The sequence below is a fragment of the Megalops cyprinoides genome, chromosome 10 (assembly GCF_013368585.1).
Source record: "Megalops cyprinoides isolate fMegCyp1 chromosome 10, fMegCyp1.pri, whole genome shotgun sequence".
NCBI classification, from domain to species: Eukaryota; Metazoa; Chordata; class Actinopteri; order Elopiformes; family Megalopidae; genus Megalops; species Megalops cyprinoides.
Genome location: NC_050592.1, coordinates 11420692 through 11435058, shown reverse-complemented (window position 1 = coordinate 11435058; position 14367 = coordinate 11420692). Strand labels below are relative to the sequence as shown.

General features: G+C 44.2%; 1 protein-coding gene across 4 annotated transcripts in view; it reads left to right on the top strand.

Moving 5' to 3' along the window:
• LOC118784883 (rho guanine nucleotide exchange factor 2-like) overlaps positions 1–14367 on the top strand; it is a 57597-nt gene that overhangs the window by 31531 nt on the left and 11699 nt on the right. For 3 of the 4 annotated variants that reach the window (XM_036539347.1, XM_036539345.1, XM_036539346.1), the window contains 4 exons: positions 3036–3198; positions 12070–12137; positions 12826–12889; positions 13582–13714. In XM_036539347.1, coding sequence (XP_036395240.1) covers positions 3036–3198; positions 12070–12137; positions 12826–12889; positions 13582–13714 — 428 coding nt within the window. The remainder of the gene's footprint in view (positions 1–3035; positions 3199–12069; positions 12138–12825; positions 12890–13581; positions 13715–14367) is intronic. The other variant, XM_036539344.1, reaches the window with a different exon arrangement.

Here is a 14367-nt window from a genome sequence, read left to right as displayed (position 1 = left end):
GCAAGCTCAGATAGCTTTAAGGGGGGCTCAGCAGTTCAATAAACAAGCTGATGACAGATTTTTTGCATTACTAGCTGGCAACCACAGTAGCTGAAAGGCAGCTGAGAACAAAAGTGCTGAACACTTTGAAGACCTGCTCATTAACTACAAATTTTTCTCTCCCCTTCAAAAAGATTAATGTTGCACAAGAGTGAATCAAAACCCAGAGACACCCGCTTATAGCAGTTTACAGATCTGTTATGTACAATGTCACCTCTTTTTTCTGCCTGCTAATTTCTGCTTACTTTTGGTCCTTGTTGTAAAAGATGTATTCATGCATTCATCTCATGCTTCACATATATTTAACCTTCTTTGCTCTTTCACCCTCAGAGTAATGGGGGAGGAAGATTGAGGTAGAGGTGCCATATGAGTAAGCGAGAGAGAGGGAGAGAGAGAGAGACAGACAGAGAGGGAAGGAGGGAGACTGAGCAACGGAGGGTTTTCATTTGTCTTTGTGCCAGAAAGCGAGAGAGCCAGTTTCATAAAATCTATCCTAATGAGCCTGCTTCCATGCTGTCGCTATGCATGCAAGAGTATAGCTGGTATAGCTTTGCCAGAGCAAATAACTCCTCCGCTATTGCTGGACAGCATGGATTACTCTGTTTTCCAACCGACTCCACCAACAGTGACACCATCACTGGCCCAGGTGTGGTTAGGGACAATGTGGGCCTTCTAGGTCCCTGTGCTCTTGGTGACGAGTTCTTCCTGAACCCGCAGGTTACAGTGTGAAGTCACACAGTCCTCTCAGACCGGGTGGCTGGAACCCAGTGAAAGTGAATGGTTGGCCGGTTCAAATGTCCTCTGGCATGTGTCATGCCTTTTTCTTCATTTTTGACGCGCCTCATTAACACAGTGCGTAGTGATGGGGTGTAACGGTTTTGCTTTACTTTTAAAAGGGGCCTTGCAAGAAAACCCAGTTTGTTCCTCCCACCATACTTCCAATCATGTTGGATAGGGTAGCTTTCAACGGTGTTGGGTTTTGACCCTCCTCAGCAAGCATAAAAAAAACATGAGAAAAATGTTTACTTAGACTTTATTTGTTAGATGGGTCTACATCAGTCGAAACAAAAGCTTTTCTTGGATTCCAAAGAACAGCTGTGGGGTTTTTTTGAGCATGGTGAGCTAAGGGGGCAGAATACACAAAACTGACAGATGTGTGAAAGTAAGAAAAGTTGTAAAGGGGTAAACAATGAAGAAATCTAAGAAAATTCACTGTAGTACTGCTTAGTGATATGAAATGGCCACAGCGATAAAATGGTACGTATCTTTTTCAGGCCGACCATGTTGGCAGAAAGCTACAATGGTTAATTTGTCATTGTTAAAAAATGTGGCCGGTTGACAGCATACCAGTTTTATCATTGTAAAAAATTATGTATGAATATGTTTTATCATGAGAGAAGCCGGGGCCGGGACATGTCAATGGGCAAATGTAGTCCTAACATCACATGAGTTGAAAACTTTATTCTCCAGGATGGAATTCACCATCCCTATGGCAAGGCCTGTTAATATGTCAGAAGCCACATGATACAGTTAAACAAAGAATAAAAATAGTCATGTGACTGGATTGCTTTTGTTTCATCAGCTCACTTAACACAGCAAGGATCTAACTGCATGGATCCTTCGTCTGTCACCATGTCTAATTGAAATGTGTCGGATAAGAGAAGGCCTTTTACCAGTCACAGCTGGGCTCGACAAAGACAACGCTGAAACGCTGAGAAAACTGTAGAGACACTCCAGCGCGGCTCTTGCCACAGCTCAAATCCCTGCTACAAGCTAATACACTGCCAAAGCGTACTGTTGGAGCAGATCTGTGGTTACGCTGCAGTGCTCAGTACAATAGCTGAAGTGTCACTCGTTAAAATTCAAGGACCTATTATGCCATACAGAATCACTGGAGAAATCCACTGACTTCATGTTTTAACAGCCTCGTTTCAGTAACCCGTTTCGAAATCCCCCCCAAGTGAATAATGTTCTTTCTTCAGTTTGAGTGTGTTGCACAAATCAGCTGCAACACATTTTAAAAAATTGTCACGAAACCTTGTAGGTGTGGAAATGCAAGTAATCTGTTCCATACAAACCCGTCCATCAAAGCGTATGCATGAGTAAATAGTCATTTCTTAGGGTTTTTTTTATATATATATTTGACTTTTACATACAACTTTTATATAGCTTGATGTATATGTTTGAGATGTGCACCTCGATTCAGTATAACTACAGTGCACTACAATTTCAATTCATGCAAGTGCAAGCCCACATTTTTAAACTTTTTATTTTGTAAGGGTTTTAGGATTGCTAAAATTAGCAGGAAGTATGTAACAATATCCCTCAATATACCTCAAACCACTGTGTTCGTTGTTGTTAGGTTGAGTTCATACTTTGGGAAGAGGTCAAGTTTGGGTTTTACCTCACATTAGATATATGATTTCTTAAATCTGCAGATGTTGTAATCCAGAACACCCCTCAAAGATTGTTATTTTTTTCCGAGACAGTTTTTTAGTAGTAACAGCGATACTACTACGATACAGTGTTGGTCTTTTTGGGAGAACATTGATATGTTTTGATTACAGTGTGGGCATTGTTACTTCACATACACAAAGCTGACCCATTACACAGCTGAGTTTTATTTATTTATTGTTTTATTTTTCTGTTTCCTACTATTTGTAAGGGGGAAGTTTGTATGCTTCATGGTATTGTTAGCATGCAAGAACATGAACACATTCTGCTGTTGTCAGTATGGCAGTAGCAGACATCACTATCATACTCTTTCAAGCACAAGTGGAGTGCTTCCTGCCCGTTACGGTTTGTGTTGCATAACAGTTTTCGATAAATTATTGGATGATTACCACTTCAATAAATTAAGGCAACGAAAGAGAACCCATTATTGTCAGGTATCTACTACTAAGACATCCATCCAATTAAACAGAACAGTTAACACAAGTTACTGTGGAATTTTCGTATTAATCTATGATATTCTGTGTTCTTTTCCCTCCGTGCAGAATAAAGAGAAGGAGCGGATGAAGGAGAGGGAGAAGGAGGCGAGAGAGAGGGAGGCGAGGTACAGCAACGGTCACCTCTTCACCTCCCTCACCGTGTCTGGGACGACACTCTGCTCCGCCTGCAACAAGAGCATCACTGCCAAGGAGGCCCTCAGTTGCCCCAGTGAGTAACACTGCTCTACACTGTGTAGTTTTAATGTACAGCTCTGAAATAGACTGATACTCAGCTGTCCTGCAAGCATCACCCTGAAGGAGGCCCCGATCTGTTGTAGTGAGTAACTGTGTGCCATTCACTGTACTGTCTTAACATGCTGTACAACTCTGACATAGACTGATACCCAACTTTCACAAAGGCATGATTGTCGAGGGGTCCCTGAGCTGCCTTAGCAAGTAACCATACACAGTACACAGTGTTAGTCTACTGTAAAACTAAAAAATTTACTGATGCTCTTCTGCAATGCAAGCCTTATTGTGAAGGAGGCTCCCAGCTGCCCCAGTGAATCCCAGATAACCTTCATTAACATTATTGTGCCCGTGATGCTCGTAAATCTGCCACAGTGAATGTTCGGATAACTAATGTCATAGGCATTCTGCTTCCCAGGGGGTGACTGTATGGTTATATATTGTCTTAATACATTCCCTGATTTATATGGTTAAAGCTTTGATTTTGATAAATGATGAGTATGAAGTTGTGATGGTGATGGTTATGGTGTCTTGCACAGGTAAATTAATGTAATTTATTTAATTATTTGATTTCACAGGTACATATATGTGGCAAACATAAGCCAAGAGGTGTATATACTGTATACTGTAGTGTTATTGAATCTTTATGTTAATGTTCAAGACATTCAAAGATTTGGTGCTGTCAACGCTCGGTGAAGCATGTTGTTTTCCTTAAGTTGTTGTGACGGGAGAATGACGGTTCCTGAATCCCAAAGCTGGTGAAGCCATGATGTGCGATCAGTCAGTCACTAATTTGATCCAGTGAAGTCAGCGGTCTTCAGATTGATTGGTATGAGCGAGTGATTGAGAGCACATGGTGACTCCGCTTATTATGGGGTTCACAAAGCCTTGCTTTCCCATCACTGCTAAATTGGTTGTGCACAAACGCTGTCGGTGCCGTGGATTTCCCCAGTTTTGCAGTTTCCCGGGTGGCCCTGGGGGATGCTACAGTGTTGGTTCCTATTTTGACAGTTGATTTGACTGTGGGTCCTGCCTTTTTTATCACAACATCCAATGTGAGAACAGGAAGTATGACTGTGTGTGACCGTGTATGGTTTTTGGCATTCTTTATCTCTCTGTTAAAATATAAAAAGAGCAAAAGGATCCCACAGTCAAATGCCATGTGATGTGGAAGCTAAAGAAAGCTACAAGAGCTAAATAAACGGAAGCAATCAAAGCAATGAAACATTGCTTTGATTGCTGAACACTAAGGTCAAGTGGTTGTAGCGCTCTGTGGCACGTTACTTAACTTCAGTTCGTGTACTGTGCTCCCGCAGAAACGCAGTATTACTCTGTAATGTAATATTAAACACTGTGCAGCATCATAGTACTAATTAAACATGATTAAGGAGGAATGAATGGCAGAAGAGTGCTGTGACACAGACACGCTGTACATTGATAGTTCTCCAGTCCAGGGAGATGCACCATACAGCTCTGTAGGGATGCACACAGGCATCCCGCACTGGAAGAATAATATTTTCTGCACATATGGGTGCTTACCACATAAGCCAGTGTGATTTGTCATCATCAAACCCCACCCGTAAAGCAGCTTTGCTGTGGAGTGGAAGTGCTTGATCGGTGCACTGGCGAGGCGGAGGGAATTGGCAAGGGGGGGCTGGGGGGGGGCATTGGATCAGAAGAATATTGGGGGAAAGAATAAAAAGACATCAAAAGAAGAATAGAAGGGAAACAGAGAGAAAGAAAGAAAGAAAGAGGGAACAAGGGAGCAAACAGGACCGATTCCTCCCTCGTCCACTCGCTGCTTCCTCGCACCCCCCGCCCTTTTTTTTTTTTTTTGAAAATCAATCAGCTGCTGACTTCCAGCACCACCCCCACCCGCCCCCCTGCACCACCCCAGACAATGGTGTCAGTGTGTGGGGAGCGCTGCGCAGATCAGACGGCCTGGCTCCCTCTTCACCAGGGAGGGGGAACAGCTGGGGGGGAGGAGACAGACAGGGCGAGGGGCAAACAAATAAAGAAGGGGGTAGAAAGAGATGGGAGGAGGAGGCCAGTTAAAAAGAGAGAAATTCTGAGAGAAATGTGGTGGATAAGTATGGAAATGGAAACGCATAGACAACCTATTCACTTGGAGCAAATGTGAAGATGGACGAGCGTGAAGATCAGGGAAAAGAGGACAAACTGGGACACAGAATGCATTGCAGACAGAAAACAAAGTAGGGGCACTTGACAGACTATGTGGTGGGATGTCTAGACTCATGGTCAGAGAGTAATTGGGTTTATGTTCAACTTTGGCCTTGGAATTGTTTGCTTGAGCAAAGCTCTTAAACTTCCCTACTTCATCTCCTGATCTGTAAATTACATTTCATTACATTCATTTAGCACATGCTCTTATCCAGAGCAACCTCAAGCACAAGAGGACAGAGGTGTCTCCATTCAAGTTAATGAAATAATGTATCCGTTGAAATTAGTTACGAGTTAAGTATAAGCAGTGTGGATGTTTTGGATGTCTGCTAAGCAAAAAAAAAAATGAGTAAATAAGTCAGAAGGTAGCGAGCCTTCCTAATCACAGAGAGCTGGGTGTGTGAGGGCTGTTTGAGGTTTGCGAAGGAGCTTATTATGATGTCACACAAAGGATGTTTGGCAATCCACAGCCCCGCCCGACCTGCTCTGATCTTTCATCAGTTTGTCATCAGAACCCAGCTCCAGCTTGGCTGTGTCCCCCTTCGCCATCACATCCGGCCCCGCTCCTGTCTGCTCCCAGACTGCATCTGTGAGACCCGGCCCAGCAGGGAGCATGCCGTGCTATCCCACACGCGACACGCAGTTTCCCCGGGTGAACCTCCAGCAGGGGCACGCTGGCCAGAGCCGAGGATGTGATCAGACAAGCACAAAAATGAGACAAAAGGAGAGATACGAAACATCTCAAAGGTCAGACAGGACACAGAAAGGAAAGGGGCGGAAAGGACAGAGAAGAGGATAAATGGAGGATAGGAAAGAAATGAAGCTTATCTGAGAATATCAGCAGCATTATAGATTTGCTTAACTGTCATCCCTTATCTTGATTTGGCATAAAGTGTCATGTCAACAGTTTCTGTAAGAGCATTTTTATTTTTATTTTGTACACGATGAACTGTATTGTAGCACACAGAATGCGTGTTATTGGCGGCTGTCATTTTTCCATCGAGTCTGATTTAACCTTATCACCTTGACATGGAGGGGTTTTGATGTAGAATTTCAAAGAGGCAGACAGTGGGGGGACAGAGGGAGCAGGAGGGGGTAGCCTTTTGGGTTGGGGAGTAATTGCACATGTCTGTAGCCAAAGGGAGTGGGGGAGGGTGTCTTTGTGTTTGTTTGGGAATTTGGAAAGGGGAGAGGTGGTGCAGAAATTGCAGTGGGGGCAGTTAAAACCACAGCTGCATCCCAAGGGGGAGGTTGGGGGTTATTGATTCAGGATCGGGGGTATAATTAAATTTTGGAAGGAAGTGAGAGCAGGAGTGTGTTCTACCACAGGAGGCATGAATACATTACCATTGTAGATACTGTGGGAGGGGGCAGAGGGGTTGAAATGTGCTGGAGGGGTGAAGAGAAATGGGCGAGAGAGGAGAGAGGAGTGGGTGCCCTTCATTTATTGATGGAGGGGTAGTGATTATTGGAACCCAGAGGGTGTCTGGACTAGGCTGTATTTTGTGTATCTGTGTGTATTGACTGCATTGTGGCTGAACTTTTCTGTTCAGTAGGGTTCCTTGTCATATGGTGTGGTGTATGCACTGAACTGTTCCATATGTGTCTGGCTTGTACAAAACAGAGAAGGATGTGTCTTTACACCTGGAATGTCAATAGCTTCTTGTGCATGTGGTGCCTGCTTAAAGGAAAACTGCAGTCAAAAGTAAAATTTAATGTGTTTTTATATATAAAGTGTTAACTGGTTGAGCATTCTGAACCCTGGTATAGACTTAAGTCAGCAAGGAATGTTGACGTTACTACTAATCAGATCTTTTCATCTCTGTTATTGGTAGAGAGCTGATCACATGTAGACCCAAACAAAAATGTAGAAGACATTTTTTTGAATATGTATCCTCCTGTCTTTTGAATATCTGAACATGCAGTTTGTGCATGGTGATGACATCATTGTTCGGAGATTGCGTGATTGCTCTTCCAGCAACTCCTCCGCCAAGTTGTGAGTGTCTAGTTTCACTTTAGCATGTCTGCTTTCATTGTTAGTTTCTTTTGTTCTGTGTAGTTAAGGTTTCTCATGACCACCCGATTATTTCCTCTCCTCGTCAATAAAGATGGTCCAACAAAGAAAATGGTCTCTGGACAGTGGTAGAAAGAGTACACATGCCTTGTGGTGTGTGGAGTCCCAGTCTTTTTTTGTCATGTCATGTATTTGTGTTGGCTCTTGCCCAGGTCCATCGGTGTCCATATAAAGTACACTGATGGAAAAGTCTTCCCAGCGTTGAGACCCTGGAAGTGTTCCTGTTTGTGTCTGTGAACGGTATGCAGATTGGTGACAGGATTAAGTTGTCCAGTCTGTACTGAACTCACTCTTTGTTTGCATATCTGTGTCTCCCCCCTTCCTGACACACAATTGCCGTCCCCCCTGTGTACCCCCACCCCACCCAACCTCCCCTCCGGGATGGCCCAGTTATAATCCCGAATTAGTGTATGTGGGGATTGAGATGGGAGTGTGAGCGATTAACTGGCAGTCTGTCACCCCCACCCCCCTTCCCCCATACTCTTGCTCTCAAATACCTGCCATTTGCAGCTCTTAAATTCAAATCATAGATTGGCCAGGTTTAACCTGGTTTAACCCTTTAAACCCTCTCAAGGTTTAATGGTCGAAGGTTTTTAAAATCTGCATAATGATCGATACAGCATAAAGGAGTATTAGCATGTCAGAGAGAGGTCAGGTTTGATACGACATGAAGAGTTCTGTATGATTCAGGCTGGCCTCTGTGGATAAGGCACCAAAGCCGGGTTGTGTTGTAGTTGTCATGACATAGGAGTCTTGACAAGGGAGTCAAGGGAGAATTGTAAGGGTTTGTAAGGTTCTTAATTAAGGTCCGTGGGTGCACTGGAATTACTCTTTTGTCACAATTACTGTTTTGATGAGCAATACAGCTGTAATGTTTCAGGACTGTGCCAAGAATTTAACTATGAATATGAGTCAAAATGACTGGCACTATGAAAATGACACCCCAGGAAGCACCGATAGTACAAAAGATGCATTTCCGACTGTTATCTTTTTTTCTTGTTCCTCGGAGCTGTCTGATTCAGCAGTGGTTTGATCCAGGGGAAAGCAAAATAATGGGCGTGCGCTTATGGGTCAGGTGTGAACACATCGGTTGCCAGGCACGTTACAGCAGGGGTGAAATTCCATCACTGCAGGTCTAATCTGACCAGAGAGGATGTGTGCCATTGTGGAGCTGTTCTGAGCAGAGGTGCGGAGCAAAGAGTGTGGGAGAATTAAAGGGAGGTGATCAGGCAGCGCTGTGTCAGTATGTGTGGGATTATCCGCGCACCCTGATTACTGTCTGGATTACGGGCCTTGGCCCAGTCCTATTGTTTGCCTCCTGGGGACCTAATCTGAGATCCTGAGATTACAACAGACAGGGAGATTATGCCAGGAGGGTCTACTATATCAAAGTACAGTACAGACTTGTGTTGAATAAAGTTGCAGTAATGTACACCGGAGCAGGCTATTCCTCTCTTCTCTAGAAAAGCAGTTTGTTCATACTTAGAAGAGTAAGTTGTTTGACTGTCAATCAAGTGCAGTGATAAAGATCTGAAGACAGAATGCCAGTGTAAGATAGTAAGGGGCTGGTGTTCTGTACTCACATTGTATCGACATATATGGGAGTGGGGTGGATATGGATCATTTCTGAGTAACAATGACTAGATGACTGTGGGCACCTAACTTGAAGCCTGTAGGATTTATTTATTCTCAGAATCATTTTTTCCCTACATTTCCACTGGTGTTAAATCAGATGTGCGTGGCTATATGGATGTATTGTTATGTGTAGAGGAGACATACTCTTGAGCAAGCGAGGGCATAACCATGTAGTTTGTACAGTACAGTGAAGTGTAGAGAAATGTGATAGAGAGCTGTACTCTGTGGTGCAGTATAGAGGTAAATGGCTGTAGCATTGCAGTTTTGAGCTGTGCGATCTATTACACAGACTGGCAAAATTCAGTTTTCCGAGGGCATTATTCGATCCCGGGAAGTGGGCTTTGGGCTGTTACAGTTTGAACAGGGAGGGGAAGCGGTTTAAGAGTTATCTGCTGACTTATTTCCAAACATATTTCAGTCCTAAAAAAGGCAGTGATTGTTTTAGCATAAACACAGGCCTGTTGGTTCAGTGAAGCAGTACCAGGCCTGTTTATTTAGTGTGAGAGGGACTGACTGAGCGGGTAAGTGTGTCTAGGACATAGTCTGGGAGATGAATGGGGTGCTGTGTGTCTGTGATTTTAATTATTTGGGAACAGGAGAAAGTGTGAGCAAAGTGAATGGGAGCGTCTGTGTGTTCTCAAGGCTTTAGCTTTTAACAGAAGTATGTCTGTGAGTGTTTACGGATGGGATCAAATGTACTGTATATTTCTCCTCTACGCCCTGTGTGTGTGTGCGTATTTATAGCAAGGTGCCTTTTAATGCTGTTGGTTACTGAGGGAAAGTGCCTGTGTCACAGAGGTCTCTGTGTGTGAGTATTGGGTGGCTGGGGTCATTGATGTGTAGTTTCTGGATTTGGAGAGTCCTCGGAGTGGATGTGTCATAAATTAGATTTTGGAAGAGTGCGTGTGTGTGTGTGTGTGTGTGTGTGTGTGTGTGTGTGTGTACGGGTGCAAGAGCGCGTGTGTGTTTCATTGTGTATAAATGAACGTCTGTGTCTGGTTGTGTGTGCGTATGAGCTCACAAGTACTGGCCTGGGGCCACAGTTTAAGAGAACAAGGCCAGCCCTGTCCAGCTCAGCAACAGTCTCACACACACGCACACATTTGCTCACACACACTCACACAGACACACACACTCACACACACACACACACACACACACACACACACAAAACATAGATTGACTGAGATTCAACAGATAGAGATATCAATGTGCACACTTTGATGTACAAACAGATCACAGATGTAGGGGGATTAGTTTATCGTATACACAGTACAATTTTACCGTTTAATACAAGGCCTGGTCACTATGACCTACTGCCCATTGAGCCCTGAAGACAAACTGGCCATGCTACACAAAATGTTGCACTGTTATACTGTTAAAAAACAGACTCATGGTTGATGTGCTTGGGTTTTATTTTGGGCTTTTCCAGCTATATATTTACTTTGTCTGTTTTCACTCCCCCATTGACCTAGGTCTAGACAAACATAACAATACACCCCACCCCCACCCCTGTGTCTTATCTCTGCATCATTTTGTGAGGAAATGAGCTCACCATCTCCTGATCTCTTGCCTCTTTGCTGTAGTTCTCATCTTTTCTTTTTTTTTTCAAGCCCCTTTGCTGCTAAAATGGAATTTCCAGCCAGCAGAAACAGACAGACGCAAAGGTGCTTTACATTGAACATTTCATCTCTGACCTTCACTCCGCTCACACTGCATACATTGCAGCCCCGCATTTCTGTCAACGGTTCTTGATTTTGCTCAAACGTGTAAATGCGTACAATGAAAATGATGTGCAGGATTTACAATGAAATGGAGAGAATATGCTTCTTCATGTCTCACTTATGTGTGTAGTGTGTGTATGTGTGTGTGTGTGTGTGCGTTAGAGTGTGTGTGTCTGTATGTGTGTGTGCGTGTGTTAGAGTGCGTGTGTCTGTGTGTGTGTTAGAGTGTGTGTGTGTGTGTGTGTGTGTGTGTGCACGCGTGTTAGAGTGTGTGTGTCTGTGTCTGTGTGTGTGTGTGTGTGTGTGTGTGTGTGTGTGTGTGTGTGTGTGTGTGTGCATGTGTTAGAGTGTGTGTGTATGTGCCTGCATGCCTGTGTAAAGACAGAAAGTCAGAGAGATGGTCGCATGGCATGTGAATGCAGACCAAGACTGGAAAGCCTACAGATGCACTTCGATGCTGTTTTAATGATAACAAAAGGGAGATTCCCTCTGAGCTTAAAAGCCCCTTATGGACCCCTCACTTTCCTCGACCCTTTTAGGCGTCGTTCCCTTGCCAGAAGCCCTCCCTCGTGTCTCCCGGCCATTTTTAAAGAGGACTTCCTGTCTGCACAACACAGGAAGCTGAAGCCTTTTTTAACAATGGTCGCAAAGTGGGTTAAGGGGAACTGGATAAATAGGGTGAAAAAGTGCAGAGGGAAAGTATGGGGGGTGTAACTGATGCCCAGCTCCGCTGCAGAACGAGCGGAGGAGGGTCCTGCCGTAGAAGCGGCAGGGCCGCAGTCCCTCAACGGGGCCGCTGCTGCAGCCGTGACTCAGTCATGAGTCACATGAGATTCCAGACAGTTGTCAACTTCTCTGAACTGCAGACTCGGCCCGTGTCTGCAGACTCACTGCGTTCACTGTGTTTCGGCAAAGCGGTGATACAGCTCTAAATCGACAGTAATATGTTCATAATCAGTGCACATACTGTCATGACGTTCTCCGAAAAATACATGCTTAAAACATTGTGTGTTATTGTAACCTATGTAATTGCTTTAATAAAATAAATTAATATTGGAAATACTTGGACATGAGTGTAAAGTTGCGTGGAATTCTAGTGCTTGCATTGCTGGGCACATGAAAGGTTCCTTTGTTGTGTGGATGAAGTGCGGTGATGGAGAGAGTGTCATGGTGTTACTGGAGTCTGCTGTTGGAGGAGTGTATAGCATGTTGATCGCTTCTGTATGTTGTGTTACAGCCTGCAATGTCACCATCCACAACCGCTGCCGAGACACTCTGCCAAACTGCGCCAAAATGAAACAGAGGGTAAGGCCGTGAGCGAGGGAGTGGGTGTGGGTGCTGCTTCAGCGCATGGTGTAACTGTTTTAGTAAAGTCTGCTTTAAAATGCAGCAGTGTGGCTGCTTGTTCAATTGCCAGGTGGGCCACTGCTGTTGTAGCCTCGCACAAGGTACTGAATCAGAATTGCCTCAGTTAATATCCACCTTTATAAATTGATAACATGTAAAAAAACTGTAAGCTATGTCAGTCATCCTGGATAAGAGTGTTTGCTAAGCAAATGTAATGTCAACTCATCACATAAATGAATAGTTATCAGTAAATATTTGGAAAATATGCATTCAAGAATGAAGACAGTGTTGCCGATAATGGAGGTCAGCTGCTAAAATCAATCACTGTCAGATTACATTCTTCATTTGCTTTGCAGATGGTGGTGTCCAGGGCAACTGCCATAGATGCATTTGCATTTGCATTTGCATTTGTATAGATGCATTTGTATTTACAGGAACCAGATAAGTACCTTGATCAGGGGTACAACAGCAGTGCCTCACCCTGTAACATTAGTATTAAGTGTTCATTTTCCTAACCACTGCAAGGATCGAAAGAAAAAATATTCATGTTAGTCAGCCTCTCAAATCAGTTTGTACAAATTCAAACGTACTGTCACTGATTTTAAATGGTGCAATGGCTGAGATGTAACTCAAGTCTGGTTTTCAGCAACAGAAGCTGGCTCTGGTGAGGAATAGCTCAGCCCTGCAAAATGTCGCTCTCCGCACAAAAAGTGAGTTTTTGTTGTTGTTGTTGCGGTTCTTCTTCTGTTGTTTTTCCCCACCACACTTGTTTAACCTGACTTCAGTAACATTCCATCCTTTCCTCACTCTCCTCCTCTATGCTGTTCTTTCCTTCTTCCTCCATTGTCATTAAAATTCTGTATCAATGACCGTGTACGTCAGTGCTCTATGGAGTGGTGCTGCCACCTGTTGGTCAGACCTCAGGACTGCAGGGCACTACTTGGACTGTTCGCAACTTCCTGGTTGGTTGTTGCACTGAAAAGGCTGTTGCTGTTGCCGGGGGAACAGGCTGTACCGGTCATAGCTGCAGTACAGCGCAGAGTGATTATCATGTGGTTAATCATAACATGCTTCACTGTGTAACTGTGGGTTTCCGCTGACAGTCATCAACAATTCCAGTTCCTCCGGCTGCTCACTTTCTGTCAGTGATACAAATGTGAAATTTATTATGTATATTTATTCAATGCCGCTTTATTGGCAGGACAAACCAAAGCAGCGTTTCAAAGTGGCAGCGTTGCAGTCATGTACAATATTAAGTGTAATTAAGTGCAACAGTGCAGCACAATATGTAGCTATGTATCACTCTCTGTCCCACTTTGTTGCCATGCCCTTATAGTCTACCTCTCGTCTTCTCTCACCTCCCAGTTTCTAACCTCCGTCGGTCTCCTTCTCTGTCCTCCAGGCCCCATGCTGAAAGAGAGGCCCAACTCGGCCATCTACCCCTCTGACAGCCTGCACAAGACTCTGCTGGGCTCCCGCCGCGGCCGCTCCGGACTCTCTCTTTCCAAGAGTGTCTCCACCAATAACATAGCAGGGTAAGCTGGCTGCAGGGGCTCGTCGGTCCGAAGACGATTCTTTGGGGACCAATGAACAAAGAGAATTTGGGTGGATAGTTTGAGGCAATAGTATTTCAAGTGAATCTCTAAAGGGAAACCAGGGTTAAAGTTGACAAAAACATTTTGATTTCTGTGGAATAATCCCTCCCACAGAGGAACAGGACGAGGTCCCCATGTGGATTTATGGACACACAGTGTAGAATTTCTATGTGAACATAAGACTTCTCACTGCATCCATGCCAACCATATTTAGAATAATGTGTTGACATTTTGTGATGTATACAGCATAATTCAGTCATCCACAACTCAGCACTGTGTATACCTGCTTATGTAGTAAAACTACATTACATTGGCTGTGTGTTACTGTCTGTGTCAGTGCATTAGTCCATATTGTTCTACATTGTACTGTAGCATGTTGGTTTTGATGTAGTGTATTTAATTGTACCATTGTGTGTTTTTGTCTCTTTGTGTCCCCACCCCCCTCCACCTCTCCCTCTGTCACCATGTCCTCTGTTATCATTACCGTGCGTGTCTCCTGTGAATCTGCTCAACTGTGCATGGGTCTGTATGTGTTTTCCTGTCTCCTCTCGTGTTTCGATACTGCTCTGCCGCCTGTGTGTGGCTTTGTGTCC